This window comes from Alosa alosa, chromosome 12 (assembly GCF_017589495.1).
Source record: "Alosa alosa isolate M-15738 ecotype Scorff River chromosome 12, AALO_Geno_1.1, whole genome shotgun sequence".
In the NCBI taxonomy this organism is placed as follows: domain Eukaryota; kingdom Metazoa; phylum Chordata; class Actinopteri; order Clupeiformes; family Clupeidae; genus Alosa; species Alosa alosa.
In genome coordinates, this window is record NC_063200.1 from 12,370,211 (window position 1) to 12,397,700 (window position 27,490).

The 27,490-nt window shown below is 40.1% G+C and overlaps 1 protein-coding gene across 2 annotated transcripts; it reads right to left on the reverse strand.

Annotated features, from left to right (window-relative positions):
• Positions 1 to 223: 223 nt before the first annotated feature.
• LOC125305086 (potassium voltage-gated channel subfamily C member 4-like) lies at positions 224 to 15,381 on the reverse strand. Of its 2 annotated transcripts, none has more exons than XM_048259699.1 (4): positions 15,300 to 15,381; positions 6,680 to 7,256; positions 4,846 to 5,731; positions 224 to 2,330 (listed from the first exon to the last, which is right to left on the reverse strand). In XM_048259699.1, exons 2-4 carry the CDS (start codon positions 7,208 to 7,210, stop codon positions 2,320 to 2,322), a joined length of 1,428 nt encoding a protein of 475 aa, XP_048115656.1. In that variant the 5' UTR covers positions 7,211 to 7,256; positions 15,300 to 15,381; the 3' UTR covers positions 224 to 2,319. The 2 variants fall into 2 exon arrangements, with proteins under 2 accessions (XP_048115656.1, XP_048115655.1); XM_048259698.1 differs by having other exon boundaries at positions 15,005 to 15,368.
• Between the last annotated feature and the right edge of the window lie 12,109 nt (positions 15,382 to 27,490).

Below are 27,490 nucleotides of genomic sequence, written 5' to 3' on the forward strand. Positions count from 1 at the left end.
ATCAAATAAAGAGGCATAGCCTTAGGGGTAGTGGTGTGGCCATTCTTGTGTGTGCGATCTGTGCAAGTTAAACAGTGGAACCACTGGAGAGCAGCAACAAACAACGTAGCCTTTTTAAAACAATGAACGAAGCGGACTCTTGCTGTCCATGAAAACATAGATACTGGCTAGATCTTGTTAGGCATGTTTACGTAAGTTAGGCTAATGAACATGTTGCATTCTATTCAGCCTGATTATGTCATTCTTTAAGCTACATAGCCTGTCTCCAGTGTTCCTCAACTTGACTAGGTAACGATAATAGGACATTTGACCGGCATATCATCAAAATGTCCGGAAAACGAAACCTCTGGCACCATTTTTTCCTAGTGGAAACTCTGGTTAGGGTATGAGTTAGGGTTAGGGTTAAAGGTTGAGATTAGGGTTAGGGTTAATGTGTCATGTCACTCTTATGTCGATACTGTCAAGTAAAGTATTACCGAAATGTTAAACATTTTAGTTTGGATAACATTACGTGGTCGGATAATAAACATGGGTAAAAAGTGACATTGTCCGGCTTGTTAGCTGATTTTCAGAGTAAATGTAGTCTGTTAAACTATGACCTTTTAGACTCCAGCACTTGGAATGGGATGCGTTTCAGATATTTGTTTATATAGTACACCTATATTACAGCTGTGAGTGAGATGGTCTGCTTAAATTAAAAACTAGAATTACTGCGTTACGCTGGTATACCTCTGCAAAGCTGTGTAGGCTATTTCCGGTTGACATACATTTGTGTGGTGAGGCATTTGATACATGGATTATAGAGTGGAAAATACTCGTTGATCTTTTAGTCAAAGTGAACGTTCATACCAAATGTGAAGAATGTGCCTCAAGGCGTTCTTGAGATATCGTGTTCATGAGAATGGGACATATGTAGTCACAGTGACCTTAAACTTTGACCTCCAAGATTTAATCAGTTCATTTGTGAGTCCAATTGAACATTCATACCAAATGTGAAGCACGTGATCAGGACGGACAGACATACAGTACGTACAGACATGGCTATCGCCAACATGGAGGAATAAAAACAAAACATAACATCGTCTTAAAGATCCTCATCCACTTTTCCGGTTTCCAGCTGACAATAATACTAAACATAAGTACTTGTGAACATCCACACATGGACGTACTGCAGATGAATTTGTTTTTGTTTTTTATTGGCGTTCGCTGTTGTTTTGAAATGGTCTCCTCAGGTTTGTGATCAGCAATGCTATATTTGTCAACACAAAACACACTACTACTTTTTCATTAGTTTCTCTTTACTCTTGAGGCTGATAACTCTTTCTGTTGTCTGGGACTTCATTAATCCATCAACAACACTAAACCATCTCATGTGTTGAGCCACTCCTAAATCTGGAGGTAATCTCTTATTAAATGTTTAAGCTGTGAGACTTCCACTGAGCCAGTTTTCCTTCCTTCTTATCGAAGTGGATTTGTTTGAGACCTCATTTTTTGTAAAATTATCTACTAATCGATTGACTAATGGATGACCAAAGAGCTTTCTGTTTGGATTATAGTAAACCGAGATAATACCATGGTAAATTGGCCTATGCAAAAACCATGGTTCCTCACACCCAATTAGCATCATCAATTGTGTTGTACAAAACCATGGTAACATAGTTACCATACAGTATAATGCTAACATAGTTACCGTAAAGTGCCATGTTAAAGCATATTTCCAGAGTAATTTGAGGCTCCCGGTACACTTACTAAGTTCTTGATGCTTTGTTTTATGTGTAGGGACCCTATTCATACTACTGCAAAAGTGTAGTGCTATTTTGAGCATTAGTAGTGCTTAAAAAATGGCGGTTTGGAATGGTGGTTTAGCAAATGGACCCTACTTGCACTGTTAGCCATTTGGGCTGTAAGTGCAAATGCCGGTCAAACTCGGTACTCCTTTGAACAGCGTAATCTAGCTCTCGAGGGGTGTTCGACCCATTGACATTGTGAAAAAGGTTCAAATTACTCCTAAACTATACTTTAAAACTGTTGTAGTACCATAGTTACTATGAAGTACTATAGGTAAACCATGGTAGTGCTACGGCTACTAACAAGTGCTATGGAGAGTAGTAGTACCTTGGTTAGGAGCATAATAATCATAAGCACAATGATTTGCCATTGTACAACCATGTTTACTGTATAAAGACAGGAAACAGTAGTTAATTTTTGTAAAGGTGGGAGTGATCTTCAAACACATGGTTTGGGTTGTTGACCATTCAACATTATCTGTGCTCTACGTGATGCGAGCCAACCTTGTCCATCAGTGTATGGCCTCCTCGTTCAAACTGCCCCTAAAGAGAGAGAAACGGAAAAGAAGAAAAAAACATGCAGAAGATTTAGAGAAATGAAACATACAGAAAGTGTACAAATATAAGATCTATACTATGAAAAAAGAATACTGGCTTCATTTTAGTTTTAAAATGAGAACAACCAGGATTGTCATAGTGATATGAATATTTAATCTATAAATCGTTTGACAGAATACAAATATAGCCTACTTATCATAAGTAAACACCCTCTTGGAAGAACTTTACAAACTGTAGGTGCTGGATTGAATAGATCAGAATAAACTTACTTCCAACCCTTTATTTGTGTGAATTTCATTATTCTTAATTCAGATGTGTTAAAAAGACCTCATCCTCTAATGAAGTTCCGGAGGATTGTGTGGCGCACCCAAAACAGGTGACCACATTGGTCATATGTTTATCAGTAAATGAATATGATCTCTATGTATGTATATATTTACACTGTCGCTTTAAGGAGTGGCACAAGCAGTTGCGTTCCGGTTGCTATGGGAACGGACCTCCGCTCGCTCTCAGATGCAATTTGGGAGAAAACATGGAAAGCTGCTGTGTCTAAATCTCCTTTTATTTCACCTGTCTTTCAGGTCAGTAATGGGTAAACTGTCCATCTTTACTTGTTAGGGTATCACCCTTTTTCTTAATGTCTGTTTGATAACTGATTGTAGTGTTGTTTATAATCTAACAATAAAAGTATAAATAGAAAGTTTGCCGTTGATCAAGGCAGCTAGCTGAGGTAGGCTACTGTAAACAGTTAGCTAGTAGCTACCGTCTCGCGAACAAGCTGTGGCGGCAAACTAGAATAACGTTACTGCAGACGGCTAGCTGCCGTCTCTTGGTCCATGTTCATGTAACATAGCATTTTGAGCTCCGACACTCTGCTTGTTAGAAGCGGTTATGTTGACACGTTTAATGAGTATGATTTAGCAAATACACACGGGTGAAAATTAATAAGTATACACACTGGTTTTAGAAACGGTTATTTTGCCAACTTGAACAAGTATGAATTAGTCCACACACACAGGGTTTACAAATGGTTTTGTAAATGGTCATTGCTGTTTAGTTTAAGTGATTTAAAGGGATTCTTATGTCTTGTAGCCTTTGTCAGTAATCAAATGCAGTTTGAATGTTTTAGTCCAGTATTCGCTAGGCAGCTATATGCAGCTACAACTTTAATTACAATGTAGCCATGTTAAACGCTATGAAGCCACAGTGGCCTTGGATAACTGATATGTTGGAATGTGAATATAGAGTATATGATATGTGATATTCTGTTATTTTGGGAGATGGCAATATGGCAATGTTTTGTATGAATTGTTATGCATTGGGGATAAGATTGCTATCTACTATTATATGCTTTATATATTGTACACCACACTGGAACTTGAACAAAACAATTAATGCACAGATATTTTGTGATTTATTCTGAATAAATAAATCAGATGCAATTTGGGAGAAAACATGGAAAGCTGCTGTGTCTAAATCTCCTTTTATTTCACCTGTCTTTCAGGTCAGTAATGGGTAAACTGTCCATCTTTACTTGTTAGGGTATCACCCTTTTTCTTAATGTCTGTTTGATAACTGATTGTAGTGTTGTTTATAATCTAACAATAAAAGTATAAATAGAAAGTTTGCCGTTGATCAAGGCAGCTAGCTGAGGTAGGCTACTGTAAACAGTTAGCTAGTAGCTACCGCCCTCGCCAACAAGCTGTGGCGCAAACTAGAATAACGCTACTGCAGACGGCTAGCTGCCGCCTCTTGGTCCATGTTCATGTAACATAGCATTTTGAGCTCGACACTCTGCTTGTTAGAAGCGGTTATGTTGACACGTTTAATGAGTATGATTTAGCAAATACACACGGGTGAAAATTAATAAGTATACACACTGGTTTTAGAAACGGTTATTTTGCCAACTTGAACAAGTATGAATTAGTCCACACACACAGGGTTTACAAATGGTTTTGTAAATGGTCATTGCTGTTTAGTTTAAGTGATTTAAAGGGATTCTTATGTCTTGTAGCCTTTGTCAGTAATCAAATGCAGTTTGAATGTTTTAGTCCAGTATTCGCTAGGCAGCTATATGCAGCTACAACTTTAATTACAATGTAGCCATGTTAAACGCTATGAAGCCACAGTGGCCTTGGATAACTGATATGTTGGAATGTGAATATAGAGTATATGATATGTGATATTCTGTTATTTTGGGAGATGGCAATATGGCAATGTTTTGTATGAATTGTTATGCATTGGGGATAAGATTGCTATCTACTATTATATGCTTTATATATTGTACACCACACTGGAACTTGAACAAAACAATTAATGCACAGATATTTTGTGATTTATTCTGAATAAATAAATCAGATGCAATTTGGGAGAAAACATGGAAAGCTGCTGTGTCTAAATCTCCTTTTATTTCACCTGTCTTTCAGGATATTTATCTTTGTTACTACAGTCCCATATTTGGGACCTGTAACAATTGTTTGGTAGTTTAACACCCACTAACCTGCACTGCTGCTCTTGGTGTCCTCCTCTGACTGGTTGACCCTGCTGTGGAGGTTCTCCTTGCCCCTCCAGACAGGGGCACTGGCCCCCGCAGATCGCCCATCCCCCCTCCTCCTCTTGGCCCGTCGTCTTTGCCTGGCCTCTGTCAGAGCGTAGTACTTGGCAAACTTGTTGACGAGGATAGGGATGGGCATGGTGATGAAGAGGACTCCTGTCATGGCGCACAGACTGGCAATCACCATAGCAGGCCACGATTCTGGATACATGTCTCCGTACCCCACGGTCGTCATGGTAACCACGGCCCACCAGAGAGCCATGGGTACAGTTTTGAAAGTTGTGAGGTCGTTGGTGATGTGCTCAGCACAGTACATCAGGATGGAGAACACGAGGAGGGCCACAGACAGGGCGATGCCCAGGAGGCAGAGGTCGCAGATGCTGGCCCGCAGCGCATGCCCCAGCGCCCGAACTGCCGTCACGCACCGCGCCATCTTGAAGATCCGCACAAGTCGAATGCAGCGAGCTGCACGAAGACATCCCAGGAAGAACAACGTGGTCCCGGACATCATCCCGCGCCAACTCACCTCCATGAAGAAGGGCAGGATGGCCACAAAGTCAATGATGTTCAGGACGTTCAGGACGAACTTAAGCTTCTTTGGGCAGCAGATGACGCGAATCAAGAACTCAACGGTGAACCAGATATTGCAGACGATCTCCACTATCATTATAGAATTTGTTTGGTAATTGCTGACCTCATACTCTCCCTCACTGTATTCATATTCAACGTTTAAGAACATTGGCCCCAAGACTTCTGGGAACTCCGGATGGGTCCCAAGGCTGAAAGCAATTGTGGACACCAGGATGAAGAGCAATGAGAGGATGCCAATGATCTGTCAATGGAAATAGCAAACACACAACATGTAGCACAAACTACAACAATAAACATCAGAAAAAAGGATTTCTGTGCAGGTTGTGAAAATGCAAACAATTGGCATAAAAAATAACTCATAATCTGAAATGTCATATCCCAAGAAGAAAAGCTCAAATAGCACACCAAAACAAGAGGGGGAGCAATTAGGCCTCTGGTTCTACCTAACTGTGTAATCCAGAGGTGAAGACAGGTGTTTCTTTCAACCAATTAGGCCTCTGGTTCTACCTATCTGTGTAATTAGGGGCAGCCGTGTCCTACTGGTTAGCACTTCGGACCTGTAACCGGAGGGTTGCAGGTTCGAACCCCGACCAGTAGGCACGGCTGAAGTGCCCTTGAGCAAGGCACCTAACCCCTCACTGCTCCCCGAGCGCCGCTGTTAATGCAGGCAGCTCACTGCGCTGGGATTAGTGTGTGCTTCACCTCACTGTGTGCTGTGTGTGTTTCACAATTTCCCTCAAGGGATCAAAAGAGTATATATACTTATACTTATACTTAATCCAGAGGTGAAGACAGGTGTTTCTTTTAACCAATTAGGCCTCTGGTTCTACCTAACTGTGTAACGGTAACCCAGGGGTGAAAACAGGTGTTTCTTTCAACCAATTAGGCACATCATGTAAAGACATCACTGAAGTCCTGCCTGTAAATGCTTTTCCAACCATGTGACCTAAACTATTAAAATAATGTTGTGATTATTTGGGGATATTATTGTTCTAGGCCATCATTGTACTGTACAATCCTGTTAATGGGGTGAAGCAGGTACTTAATAGAACTTAGTTAGCAACTATGGTTTTGGGAAACACACCCAGGTAATTAATTACCCAAGTGAACATAAGGCAACTTATTGAGCAAAAAGATCAAGCACATACATGGACTACAGCAATGATCAGAAAAGTAGCAATGAACGAACCATGGCTGGCACAGATGAATGGGGATCATCAAAGAGGGCCCACATCTTTGATATCCAAACTCTAGATGTCTGCATCCTCCCCGGCCCCCCCACCAGGATGCTGTAGTCTGGGGGTCCCTCGTCCGGCTCAAACTGAGCCAGCGCCTCCTCTTCATCCTGATGCTGTCGGAAGTTTTTCCAGCAACACGGCTCCACGTCGGTTTCACTGACTCCCCAGAAGGAAAGCTCCTCTTCAAACGACTGACCGCATACATCTGCCGGGCAGTGCAGTTTCCCAGTGCGGTAGTAGTTTAAGATGGGGGCGAACGCTCCCGGGTCCCGGTCGAAGAAAAACTCAGAGGTCGGATGTTTCTGTGGGTCAGCACTGGTGTCAGAGGCTAGGTTGGCGAGGCGTGTGCCTGGGATGGACATGAGGGTGCTCTTGTAAGTTTCATGTTGCACGCCACCAACATTAATTACAACCCTCTCTGCTTCAGAGGCTGCAGGTCCAACTTGCATCAGGTGAGTAGGTGGACTGGTGGCGCTGGCCATTTTGTGGAATTAATATAAAGTCCTGGAGGCGGTTTAGTTTTATGACCTGTTTTTTAAAAATGGATATAAGTTAATTATGTCATCTGTTCTTTAAGATGAAACCAGTAACTTAGTTATAGCCTATAAAACTCTGATTAAAAAAGTAGAACATTATTCTTCACATAATCTACTGTATTTGCTGTAAAGAAGTTAAATGACTCAAAATGTCCTACTTTGTATATAACACCCAGCATTAGCCCTCATGGCTATTTGAACAAACCCCCTTGAACAAACTCCCTTTCTTCCGATGCTTCAGTAAGCCATTACTGTTATATTCTCTGTTATAAGCTTCATACAACGTAATTCAAATAATGTTTATGGATGGTGTAATTAGGGTTCTGAAGTGGGTTAGACCAGTTGTATGACCAGAGATCGGATTGGATTTATGACCAGCTGGTTTTATTTGAGAAACAGCACTCCCAAAAGTCACACTACACTACACTACAATTTTGTGAGACTGAATAATGGTTTATGTTGCAGTCGGGGGCATTATTGGGGGCACTTGTCACCCTCAATTTTCAAAAAGTTTGCTAGCCACTGAAGAAAGACTTAAGGTATAATGAACATTCTGAAAATTAAAGGAACTGCAGTCGCACAATGCAGGCTACTCGGAATGTACATCTAAGAAAATTATTATTATTATTATAACAGCAATATCATACGCTTTTTAGTTCAGAGTACGGTAATCAGACCGGCCCAAAACAAATTAGTGAATTCTCTAGATTATCACTCCGTTAATGATCAAGTCAATGAGGAGCAGGATAGCAGTGGAGGACTCTCCTGTTGCTGTATCAGCAGATGAGAAGGGCCTCAGTGCGTCACTGACGTGACTGGCTAGGCTCACAGGTTGGTGAGCTAGTTAAAGGAGAATAGTAACAGCTAGTTAAAGGAGAATTCCGGGGTGGTTTTGACCTAAAGTTTAACCCTAGGCGCTAGTTAGCCAATGCTACCAACAGTTTTTCGTTGGGGGTGCCTCGGGCATCGGCCTAGCCATGCAAATAAATCACTGTTTTACACAATTTATTAGGCTCAAAGTAGCTCCATACTTCATTGGTAGACTTCCAAGGGCCTTGACATTTAAAACGAGACATTGAGAACTTTGAAAAAGCACAGGTAGTTTACTTACAAGACAAATAGTGCTGCGTATTATTGTTGTTTTATTATTAGGTGTCATGTAGCCTAATGTTTTTGTTGTTGTTCTCTTGCTTACACTTCATGTACGTTCGATGGACTTCAAAATTATAGTTGCTCTCCGTGGCGCTGACGCTTGTAAGACCCGCTGTTGCGGGCATGTATAGCCTATGTTGTAAAATTATGTTGATGAGTTTAATAAAGGGCCCGGTCATGTGCCCCGCCCCCGGCCCGGCTCTGACTTGTTCCCACTGCTTACACATCTAAGTTTTCCGACTATTTTTCTTACCTTCTTTTTCCGCTGTGGATGTTATTGAGTTTGTAGAAGTTTTAGCTCTTTCGTTCTGAACATCTCGCACTGCCATCGCCCGATGTCATTTCTGAGTCATATATCACTCTCTGTCTCTCTTTTAAATGCCTATTCCCTGAATGGTTGGCTACAATTAGGCTACTATGTATTTTATATATAGGCTAATATCGAAACAAAATAACCCAGGCAGTCTCATCTAGGATATAACACAGGTTAAAGTCAACGTCAAGTTGGTTCTATTTAGGGAGGTGAATGTGTGTAAATATCTGTAGATGACTCAGAAATGACATCGGAAGACAAGGAGTGAATAGTGGCAAGAGGCAAGCCGAAGCCTGCTGACAAGGGCCCGTAATTGTAAAGGGCCCGTAATTGTAAAGCAATTTACAAAAGATTCACTGAACAAAAATGCTGATGTGGTACATGAAAATTTAGCTAAAAATGTGGAGAATGCAATGCAATCAAGCATTTTGGACGATATATTGTCACAAGCTGGCAGAATAGGTCAAGCAAAACGTTGCGCGCATAACGTCGCGGTGACCATTACAGCACGTCCTCTCAAAGTCTCGTGGACGTCTTTTAGACCTCCCGAACAGAGGTCCGCAGGACGTCAAGGGAAACCTACACAATGTAGAGGAGGTGCATTAGCCAGGGGACCTTTAGGGGACGTCGCCAGGACTTTATTTTGTTTAGGTACTTTTTTGGATAAAGTCTCTTACTTTTATTCTTAACTTCTTGGTTGACTAACCCTCTGACCCTGACAATGTTACAATGTTTATTGTTTGCCTATAAGAAATTTTACCGCGCAGAGTGAGGAACCACGTAGAGCCTAGCCTATAGAGGAATGAAAAAGAAAACTTGCCGTTCATCTTACCCAGTTTCACAAATGCAAAGTTTGCGTCATCATTGCAATATAGCCTACTATATATTTAATGCCTATGTAAGTTCCACAAGGAGCCTGTTGCTGTTTGCATGGTCATGGTTAGACTAATGTATAGTCCGATGGATAATTGCTGCTTGTGAAAACGATTGTTGCCGTGTACTTTTTGTTTTTTTTACATTTCACACACATGCAGTGCAGTGTTACATGTTCTGAAATTAAAATAAACATTTCCCTGATGTACACACATCGTTGTTTAGTTTTTTTAGTCAGAGAACAATGTTTCCCACAGCACTTTGCAGTCAATGCGGCCGCCTTGGCAAAACATGCCGCCTTAACTACGTCGTCAAAAAAAAAAGTTGTACACTGTGTTACTGTCCTGATTTCTCCCTTTCATTCCAAACCGTGACCAACGCCAGTCTCTCTTCTTCGTAGAACGTATTAAAAACCTGCCATAAATCGAAAAATAATCAGTTAGGCCTACATAAGTGATCCGAATCGGAGCTAGTGAGCGGAGCCGCGCAAATATCCCGCTAGCTCTCAGAATCAGTCAAATCGCGAACAGCCACAGCTCCGTTTACTTGTCAGGTGTGATGAAATGCGTTCATTTTCCACTTTTTATGTCATAAACTTTGCAGGCCTATAGAAAGGTTTTGTTGTAGGATTGTCCAATGGTCAAGTTGTTGCTTCAATTTGTGTTTTAATTTATGCGACGCACCGGTGCTGAGTTCGTCAGTTTTGCGCACGTTTAAAATGTTTAGCCGACCGCGTAATTTGTTATTTTCGTTCTATAAGTTTCACTTTTCATGTCATGAATGTAACATGCCTATGATAAGGCTTTGCGCCCTATACGCACACTACGCAAGTTGCGTAGGTCCCGGTCCCCGCAAGTAAATGAAGGCCCCCTCCCTCGTCTCCCCTTCAGTTAGTCAAGCTAGTGACAGACAGGTAGGCTATACAGTTGAAGCGAGAGTGTCTCGTAGGCTACATTAAGAAGGTGAACATGAAACCGAATTACCATTCAGGGCATGAGAAACGGAAGAAGAAACTTCACGAGAACGAACAGCGGGAACTACAGTCGGGTATACTTGTGTTCGTTCCATGGTTTGATGTCAGCATACAGTAGCTCTCCAGCGCGTGTTGCTGTCCTATTAGGCCTACGGGCAGTGAATCCCCCGATCTGTCTGCGGCTTGCTTGCAGCCTTTCCCATGTCACAGTACATCGCAAAGTTGTGAAATATAATTGCATATTCCGTTTTTTAAATGCGGGCGACTGGCTACATTTATATATAACCGCGTCTTTAAATGCGTTCATAATAACGTGCAGCTGGGGATGAAACTAGCGGTCGAAACTAATCGGTGATTTCACTCGTCCAATACATTTTTAAAAGAAGTAAATGGTTTTACAATAATTTCAGTCAAAATTTAGTTGGTTTAGATAGCCAACTGAATGCAGCCTATGCCAAATGGAAAGTAGCCTATTGATTTGCTGTGCATACTGGACAATAGATGCACAACGTAAATTAGGCCTACATGAAGTATTAAAATGATTATTATATTATATAAAAAATATTGAAGGGAATCAGGGGGAGCCAGCTCAGTAGCCTATCCTATGTCTTTGGCAAGTATAGCCTACTGACACAGGTGAAGAACAGTCAGCCTCAGTAGGCTACAAGCAACCAGACCCTTTAAAAAAAATAAAATAAATAATAATAAAAAAACTACATTAGCTTACTTCAAGTGTCAAACTGCAGATTTCTGAGTATCAAAACTGCAGTTTTGGAGGAAATATTTGCAGTTCTTATGCAGGAAATGTATTTTGGACACAACAAAACGGCATTGTACTGCTTATAGTACTGTATTTTACTGCAGAAATGCAGTATTTTGGACATGAAAATACTAGGCTACTGCACTATAGCCTACATAGTAGTATAACTGAACTGTACTTCGAAAAAAACTGCAGTTATTTTTTGTAATGGGATATGTACAGCAAGCATCAAAAGCAAGCAGCCCAGAACCTAAAACTGGGCATTTATAGCTGTGAAGGTGATTCACACACAATTATTTTTATTTCTCCTAGTCCTTTAAGGGGAAAAACACTATATTTGGTACTTTCCGTAGAAATCCTAAATGGGGTGGGATGATTGTATTGGGAGCACTGAGGTGTCAGATGCGACTGTCAAAAAAATGATTACAATTTGGCCAGAGTTCAGGTTGGAGGGCCCCTTAGCAGGATTTTGCTTAAGGCCCCATGGAGGTCTGAACCGGCACTGTCCAAACCACACACTGTGTGAAACAAACACTATCATGGAATTTGGACATCACAATAAATGAGGATACCCATAAATAATCTACACTGATAAGAGGTTTAATTGACATAAATTACTTTTGTATGTGTAGGCTATCATCTAGAAACTACAACAGAGCCTTTCTTAGCAGCCCATCGGTGGTTCGCAAAGCTCTCAAAAGTTCCACAAAAAACAAAAAACATTATAAATTTGTATTGTTTGAATTTGTATTGACTTATTCCCCCGTGTGTAACGTTTCGAGCTTATACACTCTTCATCAGACTTGAATATCAGTCAGACTGTCGCCATATTTAAACAAGTACAAAAGGTCACATGACCCATCAGAGTGATGGGCTATAATTACATAGATTTACAAAACATTTATATACATATACACAATGTCATAATATCTACAAAAAGCATGTACTTATAGACATATTGACACTCTACTTCTTTAACGTGAACTGTACTGGAAATCTCTACTAGAAATCATGTGAAGCAGGCAGAAAAGGCAGAAAAAGACGTGGTAGACCATCTTCTGAACCTGCAGCAACACCTCCAACTGCATCAAGTCCATCTAGAGGGACTTTGTACACTTGTTCAGCAGCAGCTGATGCCACCATAGATAAGTGCTTCTTCTGTCAGAAGCAGACAAAAGAGCGTCTTCATGAGGTCTCTTTCAATGCAGGCAACCAACCAAGAGATATAAGTAATATTTTGAAGTCAATGACTTTTAACAGGTTGCCAGTGTAGAGATGCTAGGATGGGGGAAATATGTTCATATTTTGTGTGTGTTTGTGAGCAGCTGCATTTTGTGTGAGCTGTAAGATCTTTAGACGGGTATTATTACAGCTAGTGTAATAGCATTGCAATAGTCTATCCTTGAGGTGACAAAAGCATGGATTAATTTCTCGGCATCTGGTAAGGATAAGGACTTCCTTATCTTTGAAATGTTCCGGTAAAATGAAGTTTTGGTGATCTGTTTTATGTGATTATTTAGTGATAGGTCCTGGTCAATTATAACTCCTAGGTTTTTAACACTTGTGGATGAGGTCAGTAGAAGATCACTATATGTAGCCTGTGATGTGGATAGGATATCCCTCATATTTTTAGAACCTAAAACCTTGACTTCTGTTTTATCTGAGTTCAAAAGCAGGAAATTATTCGTCATCCATGTTTTTATATCTCTTATACATGTGTCAAGTTTGGCTAAAGGGGTTAATTCATCAGGTTTTATGGAGAGGTATAGTTGTGTGTCATCTGCTAAACAACAGGGGCCCCAGTACTGAGCCTTGAGGCACTCCGTATTTTATCATAATCTGGGTAGATGGTTTATTATGGACCTGTACAAATTGTTGACGGTTAGGAAGGTATGATCTAAACCAAGCGAGTGATGAGTCTGATGCCTATCAAATTTTCAAGCCTAAATAGTATGTCATGGTCTATGGTGTCAAAGGCAGCGCTGAGGTCCAGAAGGCCCAGTATTGATACAAGGCTAGGCTTTTTGAGGGAGGGCTTAATAGCAGATGTCTTAAACGACTGTGGTACATGCCCTGATACCATTGAATTATTTATAATCAAGAGCAAACATTATCCAGGAAGGGGAGAGCAGAAGATGTGTAGGAATAGGGTCTAGTAGACTAGTTGTAGATTTTGATGAGGAAATTGTGGAGGGGAGATCTAATATGTTGTGTATATGTAAATGTTGTTCGAGGTCTCATCTGTGATTCTGTTATGTTTTTGCTATCTTTCAGCAATGGAGTATGTGTATTTGGTGAAACTGATTGGTTATTGATCTTATCTCTAATTGTTTGACATACAATCATAATACTGACATACAATCATACTGTTGAAAATAACTGTTTTGTGAACTTTATTCAACATAGCCAGTGATTTAGGCGAAATGTATGGTGTTAATTACAGTGAAATATACAATTTCAAAAAAATAGGGTTGAAACAGGTAAAAAAAGAGACAGTCCAACCACTCTCCAAAAATTAACATTTCAAACCCACAGAAACCATATAGGCCCCCTTACTATAAGCCCCGAATGTTTTTCAACTCTTGGTGACGCCCATGATCACAAGCAGTCCCTGAGCAATGAACTGGTCTCCAGGTCATTAACCCTTTAGGTGAGAATAACTTTTTGATTTTGTAGTGTCAAAACTTAGAATATGCACCCCCCACTAAATACATCCTAGAAGGGTAATAGTTAGGGATATAAAAAAAATATTCATTATAATTGATTGCTAGGGGACTCATCTATAATTTAAAATGAAGTTGAAAAACCTGAGGTGACTGATATTAGCAGGCTAACAGCATTTGTGCAAAAAAGTTTGACCTAATGTGGGCGGGGCAGGTTGGCACACTGATTTTGGGGTTGGTTGGCACATACATTCCCTATGGCTATTTTGTGACAAATCTATAAACTTTGTATTTTACACATAAAAACATCATCAATCTTTATTTTAACATTGTTATTGTAATTACTGAACATAGTTTTACATTTGGAAGCATTTCAGACCTTTTTAAACATTTGAAGTAAAAAAAAATCGGTAGGGACCAAATTGGTCTTGACTGTGAGCCCTACTGAAGAAAAACACACAGAAAAGAAATCAGCAAAGCCCTACAGGTAGTGATATAGATAAGCACTTCAAACAAAAGCAAAAGGAGTACTGCAAAGGACTATAACATAGGTGTTCCAACCAACCCCGACTACATGTGCCAACCAACCCCGTGCATGGGGCAGGTTGGCACACGTGCACAACACCACTTTAATCATATATAACTCAAAACAAGGGATCATTTGTTGACATTGAATGTATACATTTTGTAGCTGATCCCAAGCTTTCAGTTAATCACAATTTGACCATTTCAACGCATTGTAAGACGGAGAAATATAACCGAGAGTGAAAAGTGTTCCAACCAGCCCCGGTCTCCCCTACTGTCTTTCTGGTAGAACTAGTGTGAACCGAACGTCTGTTCTCCGGAGTGCATTTTCGGACTGCAGTCGCAAAAAGGGGAACGCATTGTGCATGATTGTGTTGTTGGACCTCCACTGCATTCAGGATTTGTATCAGGATGTTCAATTTCGTCGCATGCTCTGACAAAATTGTTGAACAGATCAACATTAATGGATGATATGCCTTACCTTCTTATGATTTAAAATCACACTGTTCAGACACGACGGATCTGTTCGAGCCAATTCACATGTGCAGTTAATATGGTTTCCAGGCAGTACCTGCTTCCTTGTCAATATTGCCAAACGTTGGAGATCAAACATAGGGCTTGCTACAAGATTAGCAAGACTCGCACTCTAACAGCAAGTCACCGATTTAGTCAATGCCAGCTACCCCCTATAACTTTTACTTAGGCTTCTTCATTAACTTAGTCTCGAGTCAAACATCTAAAATATTTTATAAAGGCTATTTAGCTTACATATTCACCTTACTTCCTTTCCCCACAGAATGAAATAGTTGCGAAATGTTTGCGCCCAGATGTTTTGGATCAACCGCATTTGCTTAGCCCCTTTCACACAGTGCCAGTCCCTCGACCCCTCCCTCTTCCATAAGCCAGACCCCCTTTTGGTCTATTGATACCGGAGGTTAGCTTTTTACTAACATGGTAGCCTACAATCCATCGTTCAACTAACCACCATCTAAGTTAAGACTGTTTCCGAAAACCGTCAGTAGGCCTAATAGGCTAGTGACAAATGGTCAGAAAGGGCTTTAGTTTTTGAGATACCCCTACCTGAGGTAGAACTAAACCCAACAATGTTTTTCCTCATCTCTAAGGTCTCCCATATATGAAATGGATTCTTGGCTAAAAATATTTTACTGCTAATATTGTTAAATGAACAGATATTGTTATACACCCCAAAACCAAAAAAGGACTAAAATATAGCCTGTCCGTATTGGAGTTAAGGCATATAAATTAGTGCAGATCAATTACACAAGCTCTGAGACCTTTGAAACTTGGCATGTTTATAGTCAGGAAGTTGCTTTACCTACTAGAAAAGACTGGATGTGAATATCTTGCTGCTCATGCAAACAATTTATATCGATGCAGAATGTTTTCATTTACTTTGTGGCTGCTTTGCCAGGGATTATCATAGAAACACATATGATGGCTTGTTGGAAAGGTGGGGTTGTACTGAATCCAACAATACCAAATATGTAAATATAGTATGGCAAAGTAGGGTGTTCTGTCACTCAATGTATGAGGTGTCCAAAATGAAAGAAAACAGAACACTGGCAAAATACAGTCTCAAGTCCAAATCACATTATCAGTGGTGAGAAGAATGTTGACAAATTCATTGCTACTGCAAGGTAAGTGCTGATCTATATCTACACTTAATAATGATACATTTCATATGAAACACAGATCCAATTGAATCAGGTTAACATTGGAATGAAACACCTTTATTAAAATATTTACATTCACTTGAATTTTGTTTTGGTCAAGTCATTACTGAATAATGGAAAATAATATTGTTAGCTTTTGTCTGTCCAGACCAGCAGTGGACAGTAGAGCCTACACTGCTTACTTCACCCCTAAGTAGCTAAACAGTTAATTGTAGAAACTACTTTCCCTAGCTAAGAAAGTACTTAGCCCTCTGACTAATGTTGCATGTGTAATTCAACTTGATTTGCATTTCAATGAAATATCTGAAATGTATATAATTTTTCCTTTTCACTAGTCTCTTGAATTATGGAGAATGTCTTACAGACATTGGATCCAAAGCTTTGTATCATTTGTGGAATACATTTTGAAAAGGGCAAGAAAAAAGATCCCTATGTCCAAAACCCTTGCTCAGCAGAGAGAGAGATGGTGATGTCCATAAAACTCTGGCTCCATATACAGATGATAAAGTTTCATATCATGTATCATGTAGAGCGAACTACTAGCCTGGCGGGCCATCCTATATCATTGAAATGTATAGTCTGGAATTGAACCATTCACTTCGCTTAATCCATGGGGCGGGCAGAGAATTGTCTTTCAAACTGCCTAGGCATGCAATAGGCCAGCGCTACGACCATATCCGTTATCCGGTCGGCAAAGCGGCAAATACATCCTTCTTCAAAAGGAATGACTTAAGTGCATTGTGTTGCTCAACTTTCAAAGAAAAGCACCAAGTCCAACTCCTCCAAAGTTGGCGTAGCAACGCCCGATTCAAACAACCGCTGTTAGTTTCGCCATAGCCACCTTCCTTGTTGTTCACCGTCGCAGGACTGTCGTTAAGCCCGCCTTAGACTCTCTAACAAAATAGAGCGCTGTGATTGGATGACGTCCACGGCGTCAGCCAATAGAAATCCCTATGGTTTGATACTAGACATACAGGCTGAGCAAATTAATTGCCGCCGCTAGGGTGCGTCTAGATTTCTAGGCTAGCGAACTACTGCAGTAAGACAAATATCAGTGAGCAGCAGCAAGTTGCAAATGTTTAGAGTGAGAGCACATCTGCACCAAGAAGGCTGAGTAGGGTTGATACAACATCATTTCAAATAAGGAGAGATTGTTTCATTTGTGGGAAGGCCAGCTCTAAACCAGAACCTCTGACAGCAATTTCAACTGGAACAGGCGCAAGTACCAGAGACAAGGTCCTTCGGGCAGCTTCTGAAAGGCTTGAAAGGTATGAAAGTGAGGACTCTCAACACGTTCACTGATAGCTATGAGAACATACTAAAGACCATTGCTGAGCAAGAAGGTGTGTCAACACAAGAAATATAGATTTAGGACAGTGGTGTCTACATCCCAACTGTTCTCACTTGAGACGCTGAACATGGAATTGTTGATGCAGCTATCAACAACTTTTACCTAAATGAAGACACCCTGGATGGGAAGCATACAACTCATGTTATGGCATCGTTGTGTTCCGAAGAGGCCAAGTCTCCGCAGCAGATAAATGCCTATAGCACAGGTTCCACAGTGGTCCCTCACCACCTTAAACATGTTTGATATGAATGGAGATAAACTTTACAGGTACATTTTGTCCATTCTTTTGTCCCTTCTTCACATTCAGGGTGTCTTTATTTTGGTCAAAGTTGCTGATGGCTGCATCAAAAATTCCATGTTCAACAACTCCAGTGAGGTCAGTTGGGATGTAAACACCACTCTCTGTCCTTGATATGTGGTCTACTGCAATAGATGTGACAAGTCCCTGACTTCTGTATAGGAAACACAGTACCCCATTGCACTGAGCTCATCGATGACTGTCTTACTACCAAACTCATGATGTATCAAAATGGGAAGTCCCAGTGTGATTGGCGTATGGATGTGACAGCTCTGTTCAATGAGATCATGACAAATTGCGATAACACACAGATTCTCCTTTGAAGCTGGGTCATCATTAACCTGACTCTCGCTAGATGAATTTCGTTCCGCCTAGCTCCACTCATCCATCTGGGATCGATCCATTGGAGTGGTGCTTCAGAAGGCTGGGCCTTATTAAAAAATCCTTGCATAAGATTGGATAAGCCACTTGTCCGTCATCTATTGACGTGCTACTTCAACCACTCACATCGAAGCCAAGCCGTGACGCTGAGAACAGTCTCACAGTCGCTTCTATGCTAGGGCACATCTATGAAACTCCCGCCCTGCGTCCTGATTGGCTCTACCGTACAATCTCGTGCTGAAATCACTCTCAACTCTCTGGCGAGAGTCAGGTTAGGTCATCATCACATGTTTGGTAATCTCTGTGGGCATGTTAATCAACACACCAGTTCACAAAGTCATACAGGATGTTGGGTACATATTTGCTGCATTGGAAAAATAATAGACAGTCACTGCTGACATATTACTCACTGTCATACTCTACCTGATCCATGCTCTTCCTCAATATGTCAGCTTCCCTCAGTGCACAATATGGTCATACTATCTGAGCAGATCAGATCTGACTGTCTTGGACGTGGAACAAATGCAAGCCTGTCTTTGTGCTATATCAGCTTTTCCTTTAGTTTCCAGGATCTATATTTCTTGTGTTGAACTATGGACACACCTTCTTGTTCAGCAATGGTCTTTAGTATGTTGTCATAGCTATCAGTCGAAGAATTGAGTCCTCACTTTCATATCTTTGGACAATACTGTTTTATCAATGTCTTCAGTGAGCTTAATAAAGGCTTTGTTATAGACATTGGTCTGCTTTTTTTTATTATTTTCTATGGCTGCTGTTATATTTCGTTTAGATATGTACTGTAGTGTGCAAGGCACATTTTATGGTATTTGACATCATATGCAAAGAGATCTGGGCATGAAAGAATGTGAAGATGTACATCTTCATCAAGCCTTTCAGAAGCTGCCCGAAGGACCTCGTCTCTGGTACTGGGGACAGCCATGGCCTACTGGTTAGGGGTTCGAGCATGTAACCGAAGAGTTACCGGTTCGATCCCCCGACCCAGAAGGAAAAAAGGAAAAAAAGAGGGGGGGAGTGGTTGAGCACTGCTCTCCCATGCCCACATCCACGGTGCCCTTGAGCGAGGCACCTAACCCCTCACTGCTCCCCGAGCGCTGCTGTAGTAAAGCAGCTCACTGCTTTGGGTTAGTGTGTGCTTTACCTCATTGTGTTCACTGTGTGCTCTGTGTGTTTACTAATTCACGGATGGGATAAATGCAGAGACCAAATTCCTTGTATATGCAAGTATACTTGGCCTATAATTTACATTGCGCCTGTACCAGTCGAAATGGCTGTCAGAGGTTCTGATCTAGAGCTGGCCTTCCCACAAATAAAACAATCTCCCATGATTTGAAATGATGTTGTATCAACCCTACTCAGCCTTCTTGGTGCAGATGTGCTCTCACTCTCAACATTTGCAACTTGCTGCTGCTCACTGATATTTGTCTTACTGCAGTAGTTCGCTAGCCTAGAAATCTAGACGCACCCTAGCGGCGGCAATTAATTTGCTCAGCCTGTATGTCTAGTATCAAACCATAGGGATTTCTATTGGCTGACGCCGTGGACATCATCCAATCACAGCGCTCTATTTTGTTAGAGAGTCTAAGGCGGGCTTAACGACAGTCCTGCGACGGTGAACAACAAGGAAGGTGGCTATGGCGAAACGAACAGCGGTTGTTTGAATCGGCGTTGGCGTCAACTTTGGAGGAGTTGGACTTGGTGCTTTTCTTTGAAAGTTGAGCAACACAATGCACTTAAGTCATTCCTTTTGAAGAAGGATGTATTTGCCGTTTTGCCGACCGGATACGGATATGGTCGTAGCGCTGGCCTATTGCATGCCTAGGCAGTTTGAAAGACAATTCTCTGCCCGCCCCATGGATTAAGCGAAGTGAATGGTTCAATTCCAGACTATACATTTCAATGATATAGGATGGCCCGCCAGGCTAGTAGTTCGCTCTACATGATACATGATACCTACCTGTACCAGTCGAAATGGCTGTCAGAGGTTCTGATCTAGAGCTGGCCTTCCCACAAATAAAACAATCTCTCCGTATTTGAAATGATGTTGTATCAACCCTACTCAGCCTTCTTGGTGCAGATGTGCTCTCACTCTCAACATTTGCAACTTGCTGCTGCTCACTGATATTTGTCTTACTGCAGTAGTTCACTCTACATGATATATAACTTTGATTTTGGAGGAAATATCATCTGTATATAAAGCCAGAGTTTTATGGACATCACCATCTCACTCTCTGCTGAGCAAGGGTAAGTATGCGTTGGAGGACTTCTACTGTGGGGTTTTGGACATAGGGATCTTTTTTCTTAAGCAGTGTAGGCTGTACTGTCCACTGCTGGTCTGGACAGACAAAAGCTAACTATATTATTTTCCATTATTCAGTAATGACATGACCAAAACAAAATTCAAGTGAATATAAATATTTTAATAAAGGTGTTCCATCCCAATGTTAACCTGATTCAATTGGATCTGTGTTTCATATGAATTGTTTAATACTGGGACATATGAAATGTATCATTATTAAATGTAAATATAGAGCAGCACTTACCTCATGTAACTTACCTTGCAGTAACAATTAATTTGTCAACATTCTTCTCACCACTGATAATGTGATTTGGACTTGAGACTGTATTTTGCCAGTGTTCCGTTTTCTTTCATTTTGGACACCTCATACATTGAGTGACAGAACACCCTAATTCGTCATACTATATTTACATATTTGGTATTGTTGGATTCAGTACAACCCCACCTTTCCAACAAGCCATCATATGTGTTTCTATGATAATCCCTGGCAAAGCAGCCACAAAGTAAATGAAAACATTCTGCATAGATATTAATTGTTTGCATGTCTGCTTATTTTAGGTGTTTGTTTACATGTCTCTACTCATTCCATACATCAAGATATTCACATCCAGTCTTTTCTAGTAGGTGAAGTAACTTCCTGACTATAAACATGCCAAGTTTCAAAGGTCTCAGAGCTTGTGTGATTGATCTGCACTAATTTATATGCCTTAACTCCAATACGGACAGGCTATATTTTAGTCCTTTTTTGGTTTTGGGGTGTATAACAATATCTGTTAATTTAACAATCTTAGCAGTAAAATATTTTTAGCCAAGAAACCATTTCATATATGGGAGACCTTAGAGATGAGGAAAAACATTGTTGGGTTTAGTTCTACCTCCGGTAGGGGTATCTAAAAAAATTGGGGCCATTGTCACTAGCCTATAAGCCTAGATAATGGACCAGTTAGGCTACATATTTATACATACAATTTCTGAAAACTTGCAATACAAAAAATGTTATGTAGCGTAGCCTATATATATAACTTTATTTACAGACTCAAGATCCAGATAAAAAGCACACACAGCATATTATGGTTATGGTATTTAGCAGACGATTTTGTCCAAAGCAAATTATATAACATAAGGTATACAAAAAAAAAAAAAAAAACAGTATTAGTTATTGTTACGCGACTCTTCAGAGTGCTGCAGAAAGTTCCATTCACATGAAATGGCCTTCCCCATGTTTGGAGGTTTGTTAAGTATGGGATAATATAGAGCACTGGTCATTATCAGAAAACAGGACCCCGGCGAGCGCATGCGTGCGTGAGTGTTCTAGACTAAAAACTCTCTTTCTGCAAAGATCTTCATCAGTCATAACAGTTGATAAGGGAAGAATGGAAAGCTTATGAAATTGAAATATGGTCCAAAATAAGTAAAAGACTCAATTCAAGAGTCAGTTAATAGAGGGAATAAATTAACCTGGGTACACCCACACACATCTCTGAGCACATTTGCTCTAGAGGTCCATCTGTCAAACCATCACACAACTCACCTATGACCAAAGTTGTGTGTTGGGTGTGTGACTCACCTCTTGACTAAAGATGGCGGTGAGCAGAAAAACCAAGCGAATGTGTTAATACACCAAGTTTGGGTCTTCAGATTTGTGTGTTCTTTCTTTTTTGCTACCTTCTGAAGCTAATGTGCCACTGGGACTACTGGTTATGCTATAGCCCATTCTTTCCTTTAAAACGAGAACACAGCACATGTTTTATGTCGACAGGCTATTATGGCAGTAATCGCACTGAAAAAAAAAAAAAAAAACAGTTGACAATGGATTTATTTACATTTACAGATTATTGATCATTAACAGAGATTACAATATCTGTGTGTCAGAATATCTAAACCATATAGCCAATGGTTTCAAAATAATGTATCAGTATCTTTACAGGACAATAGCATATTAGCCTAAAAAAACATTGTAAATGTAAACATAGATGCCGCACCGAAAAACAGGATAACACAATTCAATGGAAAACATTTTAACCTGCCTGTCGTATAAAACAGTTGTCTTTGTAATCCTTTTAGCTAACTTTGCAACTCTCTAGTACAGGTTTGTTTTTTTTTATTTGTCTATAACTTGACTTAGGGGCGAGTCATTTTAGTTAAAACATTCCAAAAGGATATTGCCACAGAATTTGAAATACATAAGAAAGAAAGAATTAACTCACTTGGTTACTCACTCATAATACAACTTATACCTGAAGAGTTGCCGTTTCAAATATCAAGTCAATGGAAGTCTGGTGGTGGATGTAATGGCTTGTTCAGGACAAATACCACATTACCTCTTTAACATACCACAGTCTATAGTACCCTCCAGAATGGCACCTCTGCTAAAGTTGACTAAAAACAGGAATATAAAATCATCTTTTAGAAATTTATCTTAATGCCTTAAGTAAAAAATGAGGAAATATCCAACCTTTAAGGACACCAATTTTCTTTGTGAATGAATAATGTATCAAATAAATTAATCTTCCTCCTTAAAACCCCTGGTCATAAGTATTGGCACCCCTATGTTAAATTTTCATAGAGGCAGGCAGATTTTTATTTTTAAAGGCCAGTTATTTCATGGATCCAGGATGCATCCTGATAAAGTTCCTTTGGCCTTTGGAATTAAAATAGCCCCACATAATCACATACCCTCCACCATACCTTAGCATGGTTTTATTTCAGTTAGCCTATTAGCTGGTTTGATTTGCTCAATTTGCTCAATGAGCATAAAAATAAAACCATGCCAATCTAGGTATGGTGAAGGGCTTATGACCCCTGTAATTTAACAAAGAACATCTATTTATTAATGATAAATTATTCATTCACAAAGAAAATTGGTGTCCTTAAAGGTTGGATATTTCCTCATTTTTTTTACTTAAGGCAAATTCCTAAAGATGATTTTATATTCCTCTTTTTAGTCAACTTTAGCAGAGGTGCCAATAATTCTGGAGGGTACTGTATGTCAGAAAACCCCCACAGCTACTGTAAGATGGACTAACTGGTTAAAGGTGTTTCTGTGAAGTTCACTATGGAAATTGATTTCTCTGTGACGCTACAAGCGAAGGTCAGCGTTGATGGTAATTTTGATACCATAGATTTAATAGAGACCCAGTCAGACCAATAGTATGAAAAATCAGGAACAGAGTTTATTTACAATGATGCGCATCAAGGGAGAGACAGCATGACTTTACCTAAAGATCCATCAGCTGCTCTAACTAGACAAGGAAATAGTTAGGGTTTAAGTATCCTTCCAGGCTGACGGGAGATGGCGTTGGTCATCCCATCTCACGTGGACTACACTGAATCAGACCCTGATTAGTGGCAGCCTGGCAATCCGGAGCAGATAGCTACTGAAGCAGCCATGCAGAACAGTGAAACACTGCAAAGTCATAATATTCCTGCTTATCTCTAAACACAGTCACACACAGATATACACAGGGACGGTACAGATATCATACAGTCATTACATAGAATCATACTTTTAGTATCAAAGTGACCCACTAATGAGAAATGCAGAACATTAAAGGTCTCATTCACTGAGAAACCGTTTAATACTTGTTACTTTCGAAATACTATAGCTCACTCCAAGTTGCATATGCAAGCTGCACGTGAAAATTATCTTCTACCCCCATTGCCCGCATTAGCCAATGAAAGAAAATACACGGAAAAACAAGCGAATCAGAAAGAGCCCTTCCCAATGACGCCAAAGGGAAACTGATTATTCATGGCCTTGCCCACCTTGACTTGTGACGCCTACAGGAAGACTGGAAGATTTTGCGGCTAGGGGATTGTCTCTCTGCAGCTAGTAGGAGCTAACAGCAAGTTGCTAACATGGTGGAAAAAAATCGTGCCTGTGCTATTTCTGGCAATAACACATCAATGTTGCATGTCTTGCCTTAGAAACAAGAGTTGAGGAAGAAATGGTTCGGATTTATCGTTGGAACACCACCACCGAAGTAGTGCAACATTAGTTCTGTGTTCCAATCATTTCGACCACACTCACTGCCTACAGTTAGAAAGTGGTTTTGCATCGATGTTCTGAAAACCTGGTTCTGTACCGTCATGACGATCGACCACCAGCTCACAGGCTGTAAGTACAAACAAACTTTTCCACCTAACGTCTGTTACAAAATAACATGTTCATATTCTTCACGTTAGCATGCATGAAAAGGGTACAGGCTAGGCTTAGGCTAGCCTATATTACAGGAAGCTACACCAGGCACCTGGCAAAAAGAGGACATTGTTAATTCTGTGCATAGTTTGGATGTTCTTGTTTTGTGTTTGCATTATTTTAATAGACTGCAATATTACCATTTGTCAGTGTTTCACGGACCACCTAGCAAAAAAAAAAAAAAAAGTAGACCTACTTCAACAGTATATTACACAATAGGCCTTCTCACTAAACCACCTTGCTTATTGTCTTTGCACCTTGCTTATGGTGTCAGAGGATTCATATGATTTAAACTGGCATAGGTTAAAATCAGTGTTGCAGAACTGTTGGTTCAATATTGCAAACAACTCATCTATTATATTTTACCACATCTACTTGTGGAACACTTGAGATAGCTTGTGGACCACACTTTGAGTACCACTGCTGTATGTAAATATAATAAAGTTATTTATTGAAAATTGACCTGTTTTGTATATTTGTTTTAGGAGTTTTATCAGTTTTTGTCCCTTTTAAGCTAAAGGTTTATCTTACCTTTCATATCTTCTGTCTCACAGAGGGCCATAGTCGTCATAGTCGAATGTTTAGTGCATTTTGAAGGGAGTACATTATGCTAAGGCAGACTGGTTCTAATCCTGGGTGCAGGGTCATACAGACAACAGGGGTACTGGTGTTGCCCATTTTTCTAACCACATGAGCAATCCTCTTACGAAAAAGTAGCATAGGAATCTTATAGTATTTGGGACAAAATATTATAGTAATCTTATAGGAATAATTATTATAGGAATAATTGGGACATACTGTAGAAGTACTACTAATAACTATAATATCCTGTAACCGCTATAGTTTTTCTATAGTAGTCTTATAGTACCTATAGTATGTCCAAATACTATAGTATTCCTATAAGATTACTGTAATATTTAGTCCCAAAATACTATAAGATTCCTATAGTAGGCTACTTTTTCTGTCATACGTGACAGAAAACAACTTGAGTAGGCTAACCTCTGCCAATGTCAGGCTATCAAAGCCATAGTTCTCATTAAGAAGTCTTGCAGCACACATTCTCTGCTTCTGTAGGCATTCTGGTACAATTCCAGCAAAATATAGCTAGGTAGGTGTGTTTGCATTTAGATCTATATATATATTGGGCTATGTGGTCTTTCAATGATAGTATCATGGAATTCAAACCATAACTATCTATTCCGATAGCATTAGCAGGCTAGGTCAGTGGCTGAACTGCATTTAGGGTGCTTACCTGTGTTGTGAAGTAAAATATCTACTAGGAAGATTGCAAAGACTTTTTACTGTGTAAAGAAATAGGTCTTTATTTTAAAACGTTTCCAACTGTTTATTACTTGAAAGCAAGATGACGATTGTCACAAACGTTTACCTCTTTTAGGAGACATTTTAAGCTGACAGGCAATTGTTACCATTCTATAGACCCCTTCGCAACGGTGGTGAAAACATAAACATTCGGGTGGGCGTGACGTCACTGGAGGCAGAAACAATCGTTTGGATAGTGAGGCGGCTATTTGAATAGTACTAGTGAGGCGGCTAAAACAGACAGTAATCTAAAATCTTTGATAACATGTGTAACGATATAACACAATACGTACATACACTCAGTGTACGTGATCGGGAGGATTATTTGAAAAAACTAAGGCTACATTATCAGATGGGACCATCCTGACAGACCCAATACCGTCAGTGATTGGAAAGACAGGTTTGCCATCAGTTGAATGGCCGGATATTATTGAAAAACCGAGTGTCTACAGTAAGGAGAAGCTGAGGGTGTATAAATCATTGAATGCATATAACTATCTCCTAAATGGTCATGTCCAAGACTTACAATAGGCCTACAATGACGTGGTGAGTTTTGTGTTTGCCGAACCGACATTTTACCGAGCCAGCGCCCGCCCATGTCACAAGGCAAAGATGTATTGCAAACGTGCTAATTACCAACCATTTCGTTTGAAAATTCTAAAACAACAATGTTTTTTAATACTTCAAAATAACATTTGATAAATGAACCTCACATTTTTTAGTAGCCATAGGTGTCTAGATTTGAACAAAATCTAGTTTGTTTCTTACCGGGGCTTTTACTGCCTGAAATATCCAATTTTGTTTACCACGCTCAGAGTTAGTGCTGGTCCTTACACAGTAGTAGCCTAGCTAGTAATCAAGGATTTGGTTTAGCTCTTAGAGTCACAGTAAAATTAAAATTTTGGTAGGCTACATAGCTTATTTAGATACACTTATGGTGTGGGCGCCATGCTTTTTAGGAATCCGCAGTCTTGGTTTGTATAGAAATGAATAAGTGACATAGGCCTACATGTAAAGAGGTTGGAAATACAGGACGATTGGTAGGCTAATATGTGAGGTTCCGATACAAGGCTTGGGTTATCGTGAGTCAAACGAACAACTACGTTCTCACTGGAAACTGTAGCCTAGGCCTACTTATTTCAAATTTAACCGATGACTTTTTCGGTTCTGGCACCCGACAGCACAGCAAGATGAGACCATGATAACCTTTAGCCTCCCTTCTTCCTACTCGGATACTAGGATCAAACACATGAAGTTGTATCGCCGAAGAAATTTTGTGCAACAGTTTTGACTCGAGTTTTAGCCAGGTTTTAGCACTGTAAAGTTGAATATGGAGCATAGCACAGGCAGAATCGGATGAGGACGCACTGGAGGAAGCGTCACAGTACTGTTAGCCAATCAGAGGTGA